A 20,851-nucleotide genomic window follows, 5' to 3' on the forward strand; every position below is an offset into this window, starting at 1 on the left:
TCTGGACCCGCCCGTCCGGGGCGGGGCTCGGCGGAGCTGGGGCTCGGACCAGCCCGGCCGCGCTCGTCGCCGCCGCCGCCGGAGCCGGAGCCGTCCGCAGGTGCGCAGGTAGGAGCCGCTGCCGGGAGCCTGCGCCGGGAGTGCCAGACACCCCCTCCCGCCCGCTGCCGTCTCGCTGCCGCCCCGCCCTGTCGCGGATCGTCGCCCCCGCCCCGGCCGTGGTCCGGGTGCCCGCGGCCGCCGGGGAGCCCTCGAGCTGCGGGCGGGGCTGGGGCTGCAGCCTGCGGCAGGAGCCGGGACCCCGCGCTGCCCGTCCTGGAGCGTCCTGTGTCACCGCAGGTAGACACGGGCTGGGTAGGAGGATTAGAGCCGCTTCACCCAGGGCCTGAAGGATCCAGCTGTGGAAGAGCTCTGCCAGGTCATGATTTCGGCATCCCTCTCATCCATGAATCCCTCTGGGGCATCCATCCCTTGGGCGCTGAGGGATTTCGTGGTGACAGAACTCGGCAGGGTCCTCGGCCGGGTTGCTGCATAGGGGTCTGTGAAGAAGCTCACCTGGGTTGAGGCTGTGGAGTGGGACAGGTCCAGCCTTCCCCAGATCCTGTCAGGACGTCCTGTCAGGACATGCAGGCTGTGTCCGGTTAAAATCCGTGGAGGAAATTTAAGGTGTTGAGAAAGGCCGTTCAGCTGTGCTGTGGTCCCTCAGGGAAGGAAGGACGAGAGCCTCTCTCTGAGTGATAGGAAGATGCTGGGTGCTGATGTCCCAGGGTGATGATGGGGTTGCTTGGGATCTCAGTCTTAGTTTTTAATTAGAGCATCATCCTTGTGCCAAACCTTTGATTCAGAGCCCTTAATCTATAAAGGTTGCAGAAATTATGAGTTAACCTTTCTGCTTTTTTTTTTTCCTTTTTTTTTTCCTTTTTAAACAAAGCTACTTGTGGAAGTGACCCTAAGGGTTGTCTGATCAACATTCACACAATCCTCATGCCATAGCAATGTATGCACATATGGTTAATTAGGATTAGCAATTCAATATGGAGGAGGACAGTGTGTGAAAGGTGTATCCTGACACTGCCTGCCTGTTGTGTCTTGCTCAAACAGATGACAGTGCCTAAAAGAAGGGGGACTTGATTCTTGCCCACCTTCTGCCTTTGGGTAATGGGATGAAGAGAGGGGACTCCTATTTGCTTGACAAATGTCTTGCTCCTGATTTCACTGCTGAACTACTAAAAGTCAAATTGTTTTCTTGTGATTATCCATGCCCAGCTGTCAGCATTTTCTGAACCTGGATGCTGAAAGTGCAGTTGTTTCATTTCCCCTTTTAAGATTCTTTGTGCTGCAGTGTTTGCTTTCCAGATGCAGAGCAGGGATTTGTGCTTGCAAGAACACCAGCGTTTTCAGTTGGTTTTTTCTTGGAAGAAACGTCATGTCCATGGTTTTCTCTCTTCCCCCAGCCATTTCCGGGCAGCCTGAGATTGCAAGATTGTGGTTTGCCCCAACAGAGACGCTTTAAGGTCCCAATCCTGCAGTCCAAGCTGAATCAATGAACTGCGATTGCAGGTTAAGAGGGAGTACAGAAGCTGAGAAAGGTCTGTGAGAAAAGAGAAAGATGATCCTAAGCAATGTATTGGGAAGGATACACTGGGATAGGGGGTGGTGGCAGGTGAGGAGGCTGCTGCTGCAGTAGGAGGCTTGGACCAGCACTCTGTGAGCACATGCTCCTGTGTGTCACTGATTTCCAGTGTGACCTCTCAGCGAGCAAATCACTGGCCCTGTTGCCTAAAATGGGAGTAATTGTGGGGTTCTGCTGCCTCAAGAAGACTTGCGAAGGTCTTTCCTCACCTTGGGTCCCTGCAGGTTGCAGAAGAGGTCACCTGAGGCTGAAGGATGAGGGTAGGATGAGAGTGAAAAGGAAGAAAAACACATTGGGAACAGGTGGAGAAAGAAGGGCGGAGTGAATGGGAGGAGAGAGATGTGAAAATGGCTATAGGTTACCTCACATGGGGTTTATTGTACATTTTTAATGCTGAGGTTGCCTCTGGATGGCCCTGCTTGCAGGGGAGAGGTCTGGGCTGCCTCTCCCATGGGTAGCAAAGGGAAGGGAGCAAAAACCTGGAGGATGTGGGCTGATGTGCTGCAATGGTGGGGAGAGTGTCCAGCATCCTCCCTGCAATTTCCTGTGCTGGGGCAGGTCCAGGTACTTAGGGAGAGAACTTCTGCTCTCGCTGTATTATTTCCTGCTTCCCATGAGGAACCACTGGTATTAATAGTGGTGACTGCCTGAACCAGAAGAACCAGTGGCCCTTCAGTTTTGGCACCACAGAACTACAAGAGTGGATTCTGCCTGGCCAAGACACTGAAGATGGCCACAGCTTTGTCAGAGAGAGCCTCCCCAGTGTGGTCTTGGCCCAGCTGAATGCTCTCAGAGGCCGTTTAATGTGGTCTCCTCCAGAAAAGTCTGTCTCTGAAAATATTGCAACAGACTTTAAAAGTTTTAATCCCTCTGGATGCAATGTAGGGGCTGGGCACACAGGCTTGGCCCCTGTTGAACATCTGGAAGCTGTTCCCTGCTCCCCTCTGTCCATTGTGTTTGCATGAGGGGAAACGCTGTATGGCACCTTCCTATTGTAGCTCACCCAAACACCCTACAAACAGCAGCTTATGTTTGTAGCAGCTTGGGGCACTGATAAGCAAATGTAACTAATTCCTACAGGTAAGGAATGCTGGCAGAGAAGTGGTGAACACCACAGAAGTGCCTGTGTATGACTGCTTACCTTGTACTTTGTCTCCCAGGGAAAATGATTTCCACAGGTGTCAACAGAGTCAAAAGACAATCCCTGTGCCAGAAGGGGCCTCTTTAGTGGAGTGGCAGAAGCCAAGTCACGGGTACTGCACATGCAATCCTTGTAGCTCACCCTCTGGGCCATCACCTTATTGCTGCTTCTCTGGGGCTTTGGTGGTGAATATGTGAAGAAGAGGCACCTCTTTCTGTGGAGGAGGAGTGAGTCCTCAGGCTGAAGAGGTTGGTGAGGGAAAACTGTCCTGAGAAAGCTCAGTATGCTCTGCCACAGTCCCTAGCAGCTCTCAGGCCTGGGGTGTTTTCCCCGTGATAAGTTGCGTTTACCAAAGGAAATGCTGCTCTGGGGACAGCGTACGTCTCTCCAAAAGTGTAGAGCTGCAAAATGCAGTGAAGAAAGGAGCTTGTGCTTCCACAAGGTGAATAGAAGAGGGGTGGAAGGGATAAAAGAGATGAAAGACAGGGTAGACAGGTGGGAGAAGCCCCGCTTGCACTTCATGAGAAGCTCTGTAGCTTGAGTTTGTGTTTTCTATTTGGTGGGAAAAAAACAGTGACAGGGTAGAAAAGGCAGGGGAACCTGGAATTTTTCTGGCCTTGCAGGGTGTGTACTTTCTCATCCATGAACTATGGGAGAAGGAGACAATATGATCAGGAATAATGTTCTGCCAAGTCTGTTCCCCTGGGCTTAGTCTGTTTTTCCTTACCTTCAAAGCTATTTGTAAGTCAACACATGAGGTTTCACCTCCCTGTTAAGTGTTCTTTGCCACTCCCAACACTTACATTGTTTTCCTGATAATGGGACAAACCTTTTGGGCAGACTTCCTTCCCCCTTCCGGTGTCTTGGCTTTGTTTGCTCATGCGCGTTGGAAATGCTTGGAGGCATTTGTGATTTTTGGAACTGAGGAGCAAATAAAACACGTCTATCAATTTATTAATACCCTGTCAAGATCTCTGTACTTTATGGGTGGAGAAACATTAATTCTGCTTATTGTGGGTTCAGACTGTGGTCATTAGATTGGGGTGGTTGAGGTGGAGGACAGTCACTGGACAGCCTGTCTGTACAATGCCTCTGACTTCCTGGGCTTTGCCATAACATCAGCCTGCATTTCTGTATTGCCTGCAGAGCAAGGAGGTGGTTTCAGAGACTTTCCTCACAGCACAGCTGAAGCTGGGAGAGTTTTGCTGTCTTTTATTTTTTTTTTGAGGAGATAAATAGCCCTCCTCATTTTCCAGCAGCTCTTTACTTTGGGGATTGGCTGGGACTTTAAGGTAAGTGCCCTTCTCACAAGCATCCCAAACCAAAGGATTCTCAAGGGGAAGATACACCCTTGTGGTTGTGGTGTGAGACTATGGGTTTGGTCTGTCTTGAGACTCTGCTAGATTTCCCTTGCGTCTCAGAAGTCTGGTGAAAGTGGCTCCAGTCTTGAGCATCTCTGTGTAAAGGAAACTTTCCTGTCTGACCACCCAGGAGCCACTTTGGCAGTCACATTCCCACTGTGCCAGGCTGGGACTGAAGCCCTTTCACAGCATGTGGTTCCATTAAGCTGAGGTGTACCCTGCTTGACTCCTCACACACCCCACACTCACACAGTCAGACAGGTTTCCCTCACTGGCTGGACCCCAGGATTCCCATAGCAGAGTCCCAGAGGTCTGGACCCTTTAAGTAATTTAATCATGGTGCAGTAACACCATGGCAGCTTGAATTGGTGCCTTGGGTAAGGGGGACTCTGAACTAAAGAATCCCCAGGCTTTTATATCCTCACAGTCTGTGCACCAGTTCCAATTGTGGTATTTAGTCTGGGGCCTTCTTGCTGTTTATTTGGTTCTGTGGAGTCTCTGGGTGACCAGCCACCCTTGGCCAGTGCCACAGGTCCCCATGCCCTGTGCTAGGCAAAGGGTGGGTGCCAGGTTACGGCTCCTTGCCTGCGGCTCCAGCCACCACCACAATCTGCAGCTCCCACTGCGGCTGCTCACCAAGCTACTACATGTATTCCTCAACATCTGCGTTTGCAGAGGTGGTAAAGCATCTGCCCTTGGGTGTGGGCAGTCCAGCACACACTGGGAGGACTCACTGGGAGCTGGTTGCCACCTGGCTTGTGCAGCCCCTGAGGTCAGGAGGAGCCAGGATGGCTGAATCTTGCAGTGAGTGCTCCCAAGCAGAATGAGATCCCTGGGGCAAAGCACACAGCACCTGCAAAATGCAGTTCTCCCCAGCTCACCCTGGCTGCTCCTGCCTGGTTTCCCTGCCTACTGCCCCAGCTCCTTATGTCTGAACTGGATGTTACCTTCGGTCTCACCCAGCTCCTCTCTCTGCCTCCTTTGCCATTTTGCAGGCTGAGGGCCACCACTGCCCAAGCCCTGCTCATGGTACGAGTGGGACCTCATGGAAATCAGTGTGATCTGGCATAAGTCCATGGGTCGAAGTCTACAGAACACCCCTTTGGTCCTGTGGTGGCAAATCATATTAATTTTTCTTTTCTAACACCCAGGAGCGTGGTCTGGAAGCGGGGTGTGCCTGGTTCGTGCAGCGCCAAGTGTGAGACCGGCAGACTCAGCCCACAAGAGTTGACAGTCGGCGTCTCTGGCTGTAGCACAGCAGCTCAGCACTGGTTGCTAAATGGCCTGTAAGTACTTACACCCATGTGTGACTGAGGGTGAAGGTTGTGGGGCAGCAGGAAGCAGAAAACCGAGGGCACTTTTTGTACACTGGGGTGCGCTGGCCTCGGGACCCAGCAGTGCTGCGGGAATACCTCTGGGTCAGATGCTGTGGTTATCAGTATGTCCTTTTCTGCCCCTGTTTGTTGGTGACTAGAAGGTTTCATTTCTTTGTTGCACTTGGCCCATCTCTGATAGGTTTATGTTGGCCAGAGCATTTCATTAGCACACTGGATGCAGTCACAGTGTGTGAAATGAGACAAGAAACGTGTACTGATGTTGCCGTGGCTGAAAATATTGCCTCTCAACATTGTTCCAGGACTACTGACGCATCTCCTGCTTCCCCCATGCACAACCCGGAGATGTCTTTACCTTTTCCCATTCCTCTTGTATAAATAAAATGAAAATGGCATTTCTGCACATCTGTGAGATGTTAGGTAGGTGGGTACCTGAAGCAAGCAGAACATCAGACCCTGCTGACAGAGGGGATCACTTCTTTTCTTGTTATCCCACCGTTTTGTTACGTATTTACAAGCCTCTGTCACATCTTATCTCTCTCATTGTGCACTCACACTGGAAACCTTTAGATAAACCTGAAAACGCCCTGCTTTGTTATGTTGGCATTTGTGGCTTGTGGGTGGCAGGTTATATAATGTGCTGGTTTGTATCCACTCAGTTACAGTCATTAGGTATCAAGTGACTGTGGTTATTTTTGCTTTTAAAACCAACAGAGAGCTATAGTGGGCTCCCCCAAAAGACAGAATGTGTTTGTTCCCCTTTTATTGTTGCTGACTGGCAGCAATTCTTTATGACTTGCTCTATGTTTTGAACAGTGTCCTCCTTCTCCCAGTGCTCCTGGCTTTGTACCTGTTCTCTGAAATAACCCCATGGCCTAGTGCTGTGAAATGCAGGAGTGTTGCTCTGGCTTATGCATTTCAAATGCATCTGCATGCTTTAGTCTTAAAAAAGATGTATGGCTCTGTTAATGTGGTAATTTTGTCCTTCCTTACATTCATGTTCTCTGGTGAAAGCAACTTCAGGAGGAGCCTCTAACTTTGCTTGGCAGATGAAATTAAGATGTCCATATTAAATGAACCTTGAGCAAGCAGCAGTATATGTTTGGTGAACTGCCTGCTGTAATTGAAGTGTGTACATTAGAGGAATGGAAGCTTAATTGGTTGAGGGTGTATAGCGGGGCAATGGTAAAAAAAGCAGAGCAAGCAGCTGACAGTCTAAGCAGATTTAGACATAAAAATGGAACTAGAGATGAGTAAGCTTGCATTGAGAGAAAATCTCAAGACACACACTGGGGCAGTGCTAATGAGAAACTCTTTTCAGTTCTGCACCCTGACTCATATTAGCTGGCAGCAGGAGCACACCTCAACAGCGGTTTTGCAGTGCTGGTGTGAGAGTGTGTGTCAAGAGGGACTGGAAAACCACATGTAAGCTTTTGAGAAGGTGGGCTGGGTCAGCTGTGATGCTGAAAATATTTTTGTTAGCTTTGTGAATCCATTGCACCATGAGGGCTTTCTGTCGCTGAAGGCCTTCCTGTGCAAGCCTTAAAAACGGAAGACGAATGGGCATGGGAAATTACCAGCTGCCTGTTGGATGCAGTGTGTTTATTTGGGAGAACATGGGCTGGCAGAGATTGCTGTTGTTGCCAGCTGGAGTTAACTGCTCAGATTTGGCACCACTGGTCACGGCAGCAATGCAGAACAGAGCTGTGGAAAGGAAGGCTGGCTTTATGTCATCCCCGTGGAGCAATTAACTGTCAAAGAATTTGTTTCTACATTTCCCGTAAAGAATTTTGGTAATTTCTCCTATCACTCTTGGCCTTTTACTTCGGCTAAACTGGTGTGGCGCTGCAGGAGAGGGTGATGTTTGGGTTCCTTTTTCTCTTGTTCCTGTCTGCTTTTAGAGGTGCTGGTCTTAGTGTGCACAGAGGTCTCCCAGCTTGAAGATACAAGCACTGGGGACATCCTTGAAGAGGACAAGGCTAACCCAAAGGCAGCTGCTGAGAATGATGTCTGCTGAACACTAGTGCAATGCTAGGCAGGTTTGGCACATGCCTAGGGTTTTCCTTTGGAAGAAGTTGGGATTACATGTAATTTTGTTCCTGGCACCCGAACAACACAGCAGGGAATAAATGAGAAATGTGCGGGAGCTGAGCTCTGTTTTTAAACCGTCCCCTGCCCACGTGGGGATGCTGAAACATATCCAAGCATGTGTGGGCTGTGCCAATGGCCAACATTAAAAGGTGTTGCTGTTTGGGGATGTGGGGGAAAGGGACTCTTCTTCCCTACTTTTGGTATTTCATCCATCAGACGCAGGTGGTTTCCTTCTTTTTAGCTGGCTGAAATTAGGGTGTCTGAACTACAGAGCCAGCTTCCCATCAGGACACTGTGCTCTGCACTGATCATTCATTTAATATGCAATGATTTCAGATGTCATTTTCTGTTAGTGGCTGATGGAAGGGGACTCAGTGTGGCACAGTGAATATTAAACAGAGGGCTGTTTTCCAAGGGGGTGAGTCTGTAGCCATGTTGCTCTGACTCTGGGAAGGTTGGGCACTAGTCCTGGCCTCACTCCATTTTAGAGCTCAGCACAGAGCAGTGGTTGTCTGGACAGTATTTTCACATTTCCCCACTTCATTCTGGTGTGGAGTCCCTGTCCCTGTGTGCTGCCTCACTGCTCTGCCTGGGGGAAAAGCCCTTGCCACCTCCCTCTCTGCATGATGGACAATGCTGAAATAGCTTGTGAAGTTTCCATGCTGGGAGGTGGAGGAGCTATGGCAACCCGTTAATGAGGACAGGTGTTATGGCTGGTGTTTGCTTTTATTGTGTAAACGAAACCTTTGTACCTTTCCAAAGGTGAAGGGTAAATAAGATGTGCCATCCCCTGACATGAAAGAATTGTGTTCCCTTGGCTCAGCCCAGCCACCACCAGAGACAAGAGGAGAGTCCAGCACAGCAGTAATTACCTTGCAGAGCAGACAGGGGCAGGAGGTGATGTTACCTGCCTGCTCTCTTCAGCCAAGGCAGGAGGGGGAATTTGGCCACAGTTATGTCTGCCTTGCATGGGGCGCTGGCACTTGGGCACTGTGCTGCCAGGGGCTGTCAGGGACACGGTCCTGTGGCACGTGGGGCAGCTGCCACCTGGAAGCAGTCCTTGACATTGCTGTCATGGGTCTTCCAGTACCAGAGCACCATCCAACACCAGCTAAGAAATGCTGCTGCATTGCTGCTGAGCAGCAGGAGGAAAAGGCAAGGGCAGCACTTCATGGAATAGCTGCAAGCACAACAGCAGGAGCTGTGTGGGGAACAGAGCTGTGAAATGCTGTGTCTCCTGTACGGGAGGAGAGGAATAGAGGTGAGATGGGAGATCAAGTCCCCCTCACTGATAACTTCTTCTGATCTGTTACACCATGCTAAAGATCTGTATGCACACTGGAGCTGCCTGCTTTTTAAATCAGCATACTTAATACTTGCATCATTTCATGCTCCTTGTCTGCAGTTCTCTCTGCTTCCAGGTTAGGGAAGAGACCTTATCTGATTGCTTTTCTGTCTTTTAAGGTTGCTTTTCTCTCTTACTCTAGGCTGTCTGTACAAACAGCACCAAATCATGGCCTCATGGTTTTGGGCAAGTGTGGTGTGACTCTGGCACTGCCAGGGTGTTGTTTTGTACCCTTGCTAGGTCATTTGCAGGGAAAACAAGATAGCTGACTTGTAGAGCAAGAGTGAGAGTGCCATGCCTTCTACAGGGTGTGGAGAGCCTCACTGAAGCCCTTCAGCCTCTGTCCCAGTGAGGCAGGGCCGGAGTCTGGGGCCCCGAGCAGTCCAGCCAGCGTGTCCTTTGCAGCTTGGGTGCCGTAGGGGAGCAGTGAGCTGCAGGCTGCTGTGACAGGGTGAGGGTGCTGACTCTCCTCTGGTCTTCACAGCAGGGAGCAGACCATGGCTCTGTGCTGCAGATGTAGGAAGGCCAGGGGAGCTGAGAGGAGGAGGATGACAATGCAGGTACTTTCTTTGGGGCAAAGGGAAGGGTCATGGCTTTAAGGACCTGGATGAGGTAATTGAGCTGCAAATGCCAGCAGGCTCTAATGAGAGGCCATCATCTCCAAGCTGTCGTGGCACCCCACAGTGCCTCACTATGCCTCGTGGGGCTGGTGACCCCAGGGAATACCTGCCCTGCAGCAGGGGTCAGGGCAGAGCGCAGGGGCACAGGTGCTGCTGCCCTGGTGAAAGTAAAGCAGGTGCTGGAGCTCGTGAGCCTCGTGTTGTTCTGCTTTCTTTGTGTCTCTTGGCTGTGTTGGTGCCTGGAAGAACATTCATGGAGGAGGACAAAGCCTGAGAAAATACTTGATCCTTTATCAAAGGTCTCACGGGGAGATATGGGACTCTTTGTGTCCGAAGCACAGCAGTGTTTCTGAATTGCACATATTACAGGAGCAGCCCCGGCATTCCAGATGCTCATCCAGCATGATCTTGCCTGGAGGGCAAATGCTTCCTCAGGAGGCAGTGTCCGCAGCACCCTTACGCCACTTGCAGGGTTTCATAGTGCCTGCATGTCAAGAGCTGATCCTGTTTGCAGTGCCTCATCCCGACTCCTGACAGCGCGCTGGGTGCCGGCACTGGAGCTCGGCTCCGCTCTGCGTGTGGCCAGACACTATTTTTAGCTGCTTGCTGTGGCCAGGATGGGAGCTGGTCGTGTGCTTTGTGGGGATTATGACAGCATGGGCATCCCTTTCTCCCCATGCTGCAGGCTTTGCTGAGGCATCGTGTGTGGAATTGGTAATGACCCTGGGTAGGAGGCTGCCTTGCCTTGTGCCTGCGGGAAGTAGTTGGGAATCAGAGCTGCAGGTCTTGTGGTCACCTTGCACAAAATCCTTGAGGGAAGTACTTTGAAAACCACTCCAATTCTGTAGGTGTGGCTGAAGAGTCCCCTGCTCCGTGGCTCCAGAGCCTTGGTTGTCAGAAACTGTGTGGAGCATGCTGCCTGTGTGCAGCAGCTGAACCCCTTACGCCAGTAGTGACAGCAGGAAAGCTTTGCCGTGGCTGTGAGGAGCTCGGTGCCTTAGCACCTGCTGTGGGGATGCCCTTCTTGCTCTCAGAAGAGGAGGGCTAAGGAGGATGGGTGACTCTGCCCTCTGTTTTTACTTTGTTCTTTGTTTCTAGCAGGTATGGATGGGAAGAAATGCAGCATGTGGATGTTTCTACCTCTTGTCTTTACCCTCTTTACATCAGCTGGATTATGGATAGTGTAAGTTATCTCCTGCTGGTTATGTGGGAGCTTGCTTCTCATTAAGGAGAGTCTTTTGGGGGTGCTCTGCCCTTGAGCTACTGTGGGGCTGGGACCGCACATGATAGGGGCAGGGGCCAGTCTGTGGCAGTTCATGGCTTGCAGGATCACATTTTCATCTCTGAGTTTCTGTGCTCCCCAAGCCAAGTTGCTTTCTTCCTGATATGTCTTACTGGGAGCTGCCTGAAAAGAGAAAGATAAAAATGTAAAAATTTCCTTTAATCACATTTTCTTTGAATGACTCAGCAAAGCTCTTGGAGAAACACTTAGGCCCTGCTTTGGGGTGGAAACTCAAAATCTTCAGCATCCAGCACTGACAACTTGCCAGCAGCTTAGTGCTGACTTCTCACTTTCTCCCTAATGCTTCCTACCAAAATGCACACAAGGCATGCACTTCCCTGAGCTGGGCTCTCTCCAAGCATGCAGGCAGATGACTGCAGCACGAATTTGGGAGTGATAAATGTGTGATCAGCAGCTATGCTCAGGCTGAGAAGCAGTTATGTTGTAGGATGTGGGTTTGGCCATGGTCTATGGATGCTGCTTTCCAGCAGCAGGGGCAGCTTAAGCCTTTTGTGTGACCTCTATTGCTTGTTGTTTTTCTTGTCCCATCCCCTCTCTATTAAAACAGCTTTTGTGGATGGAGTACCATAGTAAACCTGATGAATCAAAACAATTCAAACTAAAGATGAAAACATTCCCCTGGCTTGTTATTTTTAAGGCAGCTCAGTTCAGTGACCCTGTTTGTCTACTCAATCATGCAAACCAGATGCAACACAAAGGAAGGCACACAGGCTGAGAAATGAGCAAAACTGCCTGCTTGAGCAGAGAGAAACACAGGCTCCTCCGGCAGATCCTGCCAGTGGGCTTTGAGACACTTACTGTGTTGTTTGAGTGATATTTGGAATAGAAGCTGGGATGAAGTTTTACTCTGTTTCCTTCTTTTTTCCTTTTTATTGACAGGTACTTTATAGCAGTGGAAGACAACAAAATTCTCCCACTAAGTGTACCAGATAGGTAAGAGCTGCTTGTGGGCTTTATATTCAATCACTTGTTTCTTTAAAATAATAAAACAATTAAAGCAAAATGGGAAAGAAAACCTTGAATCTTTTTTCCTGTGCCTATGTCTCTTAGGAAACCTGGTCCCGAAAGACCGCCTTATATAAGGTAAATGAATTATTTTCTTCCAAGTACTGCTCTGATTAATGGTTTATTATTTATGTGTCTTTGCCATCCTAGAGTTACAATGATACACTTTATATTTTCAAGTATTGCAGGTGATGCACCTCCTGCAAGCTGTGTGTTTAGTCAAGTCATGAACATGGCAGCATTTCTAGGTAGGAACCACAACTGGAGTTTCTTTCTCTTTCTGCTTGTTTTAAGAGTCACTGGAACATAAGTAATATCCTGTACATATTCTTCTTGAATGTGGTGATGTGAAGTCTTTTGAACTGTTCATTGCTGCTTCCCATTGCAAAGAAAGAAATGTAACAGGGGAAATACAACCTCCAGACTGCAAATGTGTTGTGGGAGGTGTGGTGGTAGGTGACTGTCTTGGCCTTGGTGATCATGAAGTGGTTGAGTTTAGAACTTTTGCTGTAATGACAAAAAAGGAATTTAGGGATCAAAGCAATTCTGCTTTGATTCCTAAATTTTGAATGCTAAATTTCAAGAAAACGAACTTTAAGCTCTTCAGGGAAGTACTTAGGAGAGTATGTTGAGAATCTGCTTTTGAGGGCTTATGTGTCCATGAGTGCTGGTCAGTCTTTAAGAACTTTTAGAAGCATAGGAGCAGGCAATCCCACTGTGTGAGATTGTGCTCAAAGGGTGGGGGAGAAGACCAGGTTGTCTTAAGAGGAAAAGCCATTATATGGGCTCTGGAAGAGAGGTCAGGCTTTGCAGGAAGATTGCAGTGCTGTGGTTTGTATATACAGGGAGAAGACAGGAAAGGCCAAAGCTCCATTTGATTTGAAACTGGCCAGAGTTGTTTCAGACAGCAAAAAGAGTGTTTTTAAGTGTCAGTGGCAAAAGGATGCCTAAAGAAAATGTTGGACATATACTTGTAAAAGGCTGTAACCTGGCTAAAAGGGATGAAGAAGAAGCAGAGCCATTCAGTGCTTTTTCTGCCTCAGTCTTTAATAAAATGCTGATAGACCTTGGGCTGCCCAGTCCTCTGAGTTGAAGGATCACAAGCATGGGAGAGGAGACTTTCCATTTGTGGGCACTGGAATTGTCAGGGACCAGCTGTAACAGCTGAATGCTCACAAGTCCCTTGGTCCAGATGGGATTCATCTCAGAGTACAGAAGGAGGTAGTGGATGTTAGGGCAGGACCCCTCTCTATCATCTACCAAATGTCTTGGGATTCTGGGGAGGGCCCTGCTGACTGGAAGCCAGCCATTGTTATTCCAGTCTTCAAGAAGGGCATGAAGGAACACCCAGAGAACTACAGACCTGTTGGTCTAACCTCAGTTCCTGGAAAATTTAGGGACAAGATGGTATGGACACATTTAAAGAACAGTGCAATCACCAGGCACAGTCATCATGGGCTCACAAAGGGAAAGTCCTGTTGAACAAATTCAGTATCCTTCCATGATAAGGCCACACACCTGGTGGATGAAGGGAAGGTGTTGGATGTAGTGTTTCTGGATTTTAGTAAGACTTTTGACACTGTCCCTCACAGCAACCTTCTGGAGATGTTGTCCACCTGTGGGTTCAGCAGGTTCATAGTGCACTGGGTGAAGAACTGGCTGAAGGGCAAGGCTCACAGAGTTGTAGAGAAGCTACATCTGGCTAGCATCCAGCCACCAGTGGTTGTCCCTCAGGGGTCATTTCCAGGGCCAGTTCTGTTCAATGTTTTTATCAACGATCTGGATGAGTGACATGAAGGTACCATTAGGAAGTTTGCTGGTGATCCCAAACTGGGAGGTGCTGTTGACTCTCTGTTAGGAGGCATTTCTTTACTGAGAGAGTGGTCAAACATGGGAATAGGATTCCTAGTGAGAGGGTTGATGCCCCAAGCCTGTCACTGTTTAAGAAGCATCTGAACAATGCCCTTAATAACAATGCCCTTAACTTTTGGTCAGCTCTGAATTGGTCAGGAAGCTGAGTTCAATGATTGTTGTAGGTCCCTTCCAACAGAAATAGTCTGTTCTGTTCTAATTTCTGCTTTGTGGATAAAGTCAAACTTTCGTCTGCTGTATTTGTGTACTTCTGAGAGCTGCTTTTAGCTTTTATCTCTGCCCACCTTAGTTATGTCAAAGGAGAGGAAAACTACAGAAACATTCTAGAAATGTAGGAATGACTGAAACTGAAAGTGCCATTATTTTGCACAGCATACTTTTAATTCCCTTTTGTCATTCCCATCAGGTTTTAGAAAAAGATCACATAATTTCAGGAGTCTGTATTGTAGAAATAGAAATTTAAAAGTTCCTGTATGTGAACTTGAGTAATCACAGGTGGCTGTCCCAAACAATTGCCTGGGGATGAAAAATAGAAGTCCTCTTTTTGGGGGGGAACAAAGTTCTCATTTTTAAGGATTTGGAGTGGATTGATTCACTAGAGCAACTGTGAGAGAGTAAATTCAAATATCTTATGCAGTTTGGGTAAAAGTGGGTATTTGTCACTTACAGTGCCCTTATTTTCCTAAACCATGTTTTTTATATTATACCAGGGGTTTTGTGGAAAATGCAGATGTAATTTGCTAAGGCAAACTATTTACAACAATATGAGCTGCACGCTATCAATTTGAGCATGAGCATAAGAAGGTGTTTGACAGCAAGCAAGTTTCCCTGTTCAACTAAATTGGTTTTTAGTGGTCTGGTTTGAATCCCATTTGGAGGCCAACTGATTGCCTTTCTTTCTGTGTTGTTCCATGCAGCATTCCCTAGGGAGGGCAAGCATACATGATTTGAGAATCTTCTGGGGTTATGCCATATCATACGACGTATGATATATCATATCTATCATCTATCACATACTGTGGTGCTTGGGAGAATTGTAAGCATGGAAGGACTGTTGTTCCATTCTTCATGGAATGTTTGTGGCAACAGAACTTGTTCCAGAGGAGGAGAAGAGGCAGTGGGCATTATGGCAAACCCCATATGCAGGAATATGTGCCATTCATATGCTTTTTAATACAAGTGGGGTTTGACATACCTCCTCCAGGAGAGCTCAGGACTCCTGAGTGGAGTGAAGCAATGCAAATGCAGGTGCCACTGAATGCATGGTGTGTTTGTGGAAGCTTCACAGGCAAGCAGGAAGGTGTTCTTTCCCTCAGAAAATTTCCAGACAAAGCATAATGAGGAAAGGAAGCCTGGAGCTTGGTGCATCAGGATTACAAGAGAAATGCTTCCTGTGCTTAGTCTTGTCCCTGATTAAGTGGGAGGAGGCCATGCAGAAGCACAGAGCTTGCTGGCCTGCAGGTATAAAGTGGAGGAGGGGGCTGTGAGCCCCCAGGCAGGTGTTTGCTGCAGCAGGTTCTACCTACTGACACCCCTTGCCTTGTGTTTCCTTCCCAGCGCTTGTTATGGCTGTCCTGCGCTTCATTCAGCTGAAGCCAAAGGTGCTCACCCCTTGGCTGAACATCAGCGGCTTGGTGGCACTGTGCTTGGCTTCTTTTGGGATGACCCTACTCGGCAACTTTCAGGTACTGCCCTGCAGGCTTGGACTGCTCTGTCTGTGATGTGAGTTCCCTGCTATTCTAGGGGATCTGCTTGGGTCTTTGAACAGCCTGTGATGTGAGCCCGGGAAAAGCATGTGCCCCAGCCCTCCCTGTACCTGCTCCAGCACCTCTGTCTGCCCCTCGTGTGCTGAGATGAGGGGCTACAATCACTTTTCACATGTTTCCAGCAGGATTTGCACCTGCATGCTGAGAGCCACAGCAGGAACCTCCCAAATCTCTTGAGCCCTGGGAGCTGGCACAGATGGCCCTGGGTAAAAGGGTTGAGCGGGAAGTTTGCGGACGCATCTGTGCAAACAGATGCACAAATGCCCATACAGATTTAGCAGACAGCTCCGTGTCCTTTTAAAACATATGTTGCTATAAATCCACCTCCTGCTGATCCTCAGACCTGCCAGGAGAGGGACACAGCAGAGAAGTGCCAGGACTTCTCCGGATGTGATGGGTGTCTGGATGGTGGCCCTCCCATTTTCCCTCTGTCCTGCAACGTTATAGGAACAAAAACCTGCCACATCTGTAGGGATGGGTGTCCCCTGTGATCACAAGTGTGTCTGTCAGGGCTGCAGTGAAAATCAAGGCATTAGAGTTAGTGGCATGTGGGTTTGACTCTGAGGCTCTGCCTCTCACTGGGGTGCAAGTAATGACCCCCAATAATGGCAGGAACTGAGAAAGGTCAGTGCTGGCTGGCTGCTCCCCTGGCTTTGCATGACAAGGAGCTAATGCAGAAATGGTACTTGTTTTGTGAAGGGTGAGGACCTCTTTGGGTTGTACAGTTATTGAAGGAACTTGGTGTCCTTAACAGTTGACTTTTTTTTCTATTTGAATGAGGTGTGAGATAATTTGACTTTTGTGGATTGGTCTTACTAACTCAACAGCACAAGCCCAAAACACAGAGTCTTGTTTTCTCACAGGATCTTCCCAGCTAGGAACTATGAAGCCTTTGTAACAGCTTTGTCTACCTCTGAGAAGAATACTAAGGCACTAAGTTTCAATCTCTCCTTCCTTTTTTCACTCTTCGGAGCAAATGATTGTAATTTAACAGTAGATGCTTTGAATCATGCCTGTCTATGAATTCTGATTCTATTCTCTGATATCTGATTCTAATTATCCATTTGTTGTTAGTTATCTGTATCCTTTCTTGCATCTTTTGCCAAACATGAAAGCATGTCATAATGAGACCTTTGTCCATGCCTCTCCGTGCCTGACTGCTGAGCTGAATATGGCATTAAGTCATATTTCTTCAAAATTATACATTGGGTGTTTTAGAGGGACATTATACCTGCAAGTCCCTTGCAGTGCTGGCTATCTTGGGAAAGGCAGCTCAATCCCATTTTTACCTGTATTATTATTTGGACCTACTCTTGAAAAAAAATCGGGGTAGAGAGGAGGGGAGATACCAGTGGAGATACAGCAACTAGATTGTTGTCCTGTAGATTGTGTCTTATTTGATGGGGATTTGTTAAATCATCAAACAGGAATCAAGGCTGCAGGGAGAAGTTACAGACTGGTAGTTTCTTTTCTAGAAACGCCTCAGAGGCAGAGGGAAAAGGGAAATTGTTTGGCTTAAGTCCATGCTGGACTTTTTGATTGGATTTGTAGCCTCAAGGGATCTCTTTGCAGATTCTCCTAGTTGAACCTGGCTGTCATTTTGCCTTGCAGTGTTGCACAGTCACTGAGCCCTGTGAGACAGGGAAGCCCAAGGAACAGGGAAGCACTGGCACTCCAGAGAGGTTTGGGTTCATGTTGCCTCAGACCCCAATGGTCAAGGATGGGCAGAAGAGGAAATTTGCTGGGAGAAACTTGCCAAACCAGGAGCATGTATTTGTGTTTTGGCTTGTGCTAGCTCAAGGGAGTGTCAGGGCTCTGGCTGCCCACTCCCCAGGCAGCACTACTCCCTGCAGCTGGCACTGAAGGTGCACAATTTGCATCCATTGCAGGGAGCTGTACAAGACCCAGTGGGTTGTCCTTGCCTGCCCTGGCCATCACTTGGAGCCAAGGAAGGATTTATTTGTGAGCCTTGTCAGGGAGCTGTGGAGACAGTCCTCAAGCAACTGCATTTTCCATGGTGCTCTTGGGCTTTGGGCAGAAGATCTGCTTGACTGTGACAGCTGTCAACTCACCTTGGTTATGTTACACCTTACACCTCTGCCAGAAGAAATGATACAGCATCTCTGTCTCTCACCCCAGTGATCCCCACTCTCCCCTGTCCCACCTCAGCAGCAATCCAGTTAGCTATCAGGTAATTCCTCTTGTGTCCACACAATCACTGTTTTGTTTGTTCCTAGCTTTCCAATGATGAGGAGATCCACATCGTGGGCACATTGCTGACCTTTGGCTTCGGGACATTGGCATGCTGGATCCAGTCTGCCCTTACCCTCAAGATCAACCTGAAGAATGAGGGGCGGAAAGCTGGGATTCCACGAGTGGCTCTCTCAGCCAGCATCACCCTCTGTGTGGTGCTCTGTATCCTTTTGTCTTGCTCCCTGGGAAGCCAGGTATCATATTCTGCAGCAGCTCGTCTCACACCGGCCCTAGCATCTCAAAGCATTTAGGAGTGCTACTCAGTTTGTCTTCATGGCACAATCCTACTTCAGTGCCATACTGTGTAGAGTATGCTTCCAGACTTCACAGAAAGGGACAATTTTGCTGGAGATCTAAATAGAATGAAAGGTTTCACTGTTTGAAAGGTGTTCCCATTGCCTGCGGTGCAGTGATCTGATCCAGTTCCCACTGGGAAGCTCCTGGAAGGTAGGGGCCCCCAGCCAGATCCCCACTTGCTGGCTTTGTCCCTGCCTAGCTGGATGCTCAAGCAAATCACTGACTTGTCTGCACCCGAGTTTCCCTCTGTAAATGTTTATCACCCCAATCTGGGGTCCAGGAAGACGTGGTTCGTATAGGAGGGCTGCTGTGCTCCATGGGCATCATTGGACACCTGACATCCCTTTCATCTCTGGCATCACATTCACACTCTCCTCATGATGGCTGGATGGGTTGACTTATCCAGGTGACTTTGTTCAGGTTTTCTTCCCTGTTGGCTTTCAAACTGGTTTGTGTCTCTACTCCCACTTGTTCTCCTTGACTTTCTCTTCCAGATTTCATCCTTATGGACCGGGGCATTCACATGCATGCTTCCAGGATCCAGTGGGGCCTGGTGATGTGCTTCCTGTGCTACTTTGGCACCTTTGCAGTGGAGTTCAGGCATTACAGATTTGAGATCATTTGTTCTGAGTACCAGGAAAACTTCCTGAGCTTTTCTGAAAACTTATCAGAAGCCTCCGAGTACCAGACAGATCAGGTGTAGCCTGTCCTCTGGCAGGGGGGGAGGGGGGTAGGTGTGGTCTCATGGGTGAAACATGACCTCATTTACACTTTTTTATGAGTTTGTTTTCATGTGCAATCATGATGGTATTGCCAAAGGGCTCTGAGGGTGGCTGTCTCACTAAGAGCCAAACAAACAGAGGTGTCTGCCAGAAGAGGAGTGGATCCATCTCAGCAGCAGCATGAGAGAGCACAAGCTGCGTAGTTTGTGCCACCAGTGACTCTTTTGGAGTGGCTCTGTCACACTCCTGTTGTTCAAAACATTCAGCAGCCTGTCCTTGTGACGCCCCTCTGAGACAGGTTCTGCTCAGCCCACCCTGCAGAGGAGGAGGTGAAGGAAGCAGACTTCTTCGGGCACCACGGGAGTCACTGGTTCCCGAGGCACCAGACTGCATCTTTCGTGTGTTTCTGGGGTTGTATTCTTTGCTGCCAACTGGGGGAAGTTGGTAGGATGAGCAAGAGCAGCTGTTTCTTCAGAACCTGGAATCAGATGTGGAAGACCCCAACGGACTGGCTGTTATGGCAAGCAGGCAGGCATTTCTTCCAGCCTGGAAAGCAGCCGACGATAAATCTGGGTTTGGAAGGAACTGTGCTGCGATCAGGAGGTGAGGCTTGGCTGATGCTGCCTTGTAGCCAAGCAAATCATCCCCAGGCCTGAGGGAGTGACACAGTGGGGTGCTGTGCTGGGCTTCCTGGTGGGGACTGGTGGGAGTGAGGTGCTGAATTAAGATGAGAATGTCTATGTGCTCTGAAGATGACCCCAAAAAGGCTGCTCTTCCCAAATGTGTAGTGCTTCCACCACACATCATGTATAGCATTTCAAAAATTTTTAAAAATTTTTTTTTATGTTCGCTGAGGGGGAAAACATTGTGTTAAGAGACACCAGGCTCGTCTGCCACGGGAACAGCACCAGTGGTTCTGGGCACAGGGTTTGGTTTTGCTCCTTGTGCAAGCCAAACTTCGGACACGCTGGGCTGGGCTCTGGGTCCCTCAGTGTGGCCAGTTGTCCTGAGTGGAGTCTGTCCCAGGTTTAAATGGGCTTCCAGTGTGCGAGGAGGGAGTTCTGCCCCAGGGGGTGGGTGATCTGCCTGAGGGCTGGAGGTTGGAGAAGGGAACAACAGAACCAGAAGGGCTTCCCCCTCCCTAAAGGGAGGTTTTCAAATAGAAGGTCTGTTTTCAGAGAAGCAGGAGCTCAAAGCCCATTTGAAAGCCTCATTTTGGGAAGGCTGCTGTATTGGCTGGGCAGGGGAGTGATGGGAGTTGCCTCCCATGAACATGGCTCCTATTTTCCTCCACAAATCAGGCTCAGCTTACATTTGCATCTTGTCTGAGCTGCAGGAAAACAAACAGAAATTAAAATGGTAGGAAAAGCCACTTGAAGGGGAACTTGTACTGCTCTGTGGCATTTCTGAGAAAGGGAAATGGCAAAAGGGCATTCAGTCCTCTGCAAAGGTCACAGGCCTCTGAGGAGAAACAGTTGAGACAAACTGTGTTAAGTAGAAAGCTTTCAGCCAGCCCTTTATTTTCTGTGCACCAAAACTTATTCTCAGGCAGCTGTTACAAATCCAGAGGATTTTTTGCCAACAGAGGGTTGTTGTGAATTGCTGAAGGCTTCCTCCTTGTAGCAGTGTCATTAGTGGAAAGCTTTCCTGGAAGGATGTGCTGAGAGTGGCCAAGGACACAGCAGTGTGAGGTGCCAGCTCCCCGGAGGCTCATCCAGGGAACTCTTGGGCAAGGACAGGAGGGGGCAGTCTGGAGAACATGCAGGTGGGGATCCTCTTGCACTGGCACACAATCCATATGGAGCACAAAATAGCAATTTGTTCTAACGGTGTTTTACTGTAAATAGTCCACTGTGACTTTTTCCCCCATATTAATTAATACTTTCAGTTTATTTTAGATTTTGTAATTGTATCAAAGAAAAAAAAAAAGATGATGTGGTTGTTTTTTCTTCCTTTTGTTCCTTTTCCTATATGCAATCCAAACTGAACTTCAGGTTTTTAGGGATAACTCTGTACATTTCTTAAAGAGTATTTCTAACAGCACATTTCAGTACAACTAAATGACAACTGATATACACTGAAACATGACCACTCAAGAAAGTGCTTTT

General features: G+C 48.6%; 1 protein-coding gene across 4 annotated transcripts; it reads left to right on the plus strand.

Annotated features, from left to right (window-relative positions):
- Positions 1–20,677, plus strand: TMEM150C (transmembrane protein 150C). 4 transcript variants are annotated; one of them, XM_082282179.1, is made up of 9 exons: positions 1–100; positions 5,287–5,421; positions 10,624–10,708; positions 11,708–11,761; positions 11,879–11,911; positions 12,014–12,081; positions 15,263–15,390; positions 17,709–17,886; positions 18,516–20,677. In XM_082282179.1, exons 2-9 carry the CDS (start codon positions 5,415–5,417, stop codon positions 18,722–18,724), a joined length of 762 nt encoding a protein of 253 aa, XP_082138305.1. In that variant the 5' UTR covers positions 1–100; positions 5,287–5,414; the 3' UTR covers positions 18,725–20,677. The 4 variants fall into 4 exon arrangements, with proteins under 4 accessions (XP_082138305.1, XP_082138304.1, XP_082138306.1 ...); XM_082282178.1 differs by having other exon boundaries at positions 35–108; XM_082282180.1 differs by having other exon boundaries at positions 35–108; positions 10,627–10,708.
- Positions 20,678–20,851: the final 174 nt, after the last annotated feature.

The sequence above is a fragment of the Coloeus monedula genome, assembly GCF_965178545.1.
Source record: "Coloeus monedula genome assembly, chromosome: 5".
In the NCBI taxonomy this organism is placed as follows: Eukaryota; Metazoa; Chordata; class Aves; order Passeriformes; family Corvidae; genus Coloeus; species Coloeus monedula.

Excerpts from the sequence above, each read along its gene's own strand:
- TMEM150C (XM_082282179.1), top strand. Across the intron at positions 10,709-11,707 it reads TCAGCTGGATTATGGATAGT|GTACTTTATAGCAGTGGAAG; the intron begins GTAAGTTATCTC and ends TTTTATTGACAG. Across the intron at positions 11,912-12,013 it reads GAAAGACCGCCTTATATAAG|TATTGCAGGTGATGCACCTC; the intron begins GTAAATGAATTA and ends TATATTTTCAAG.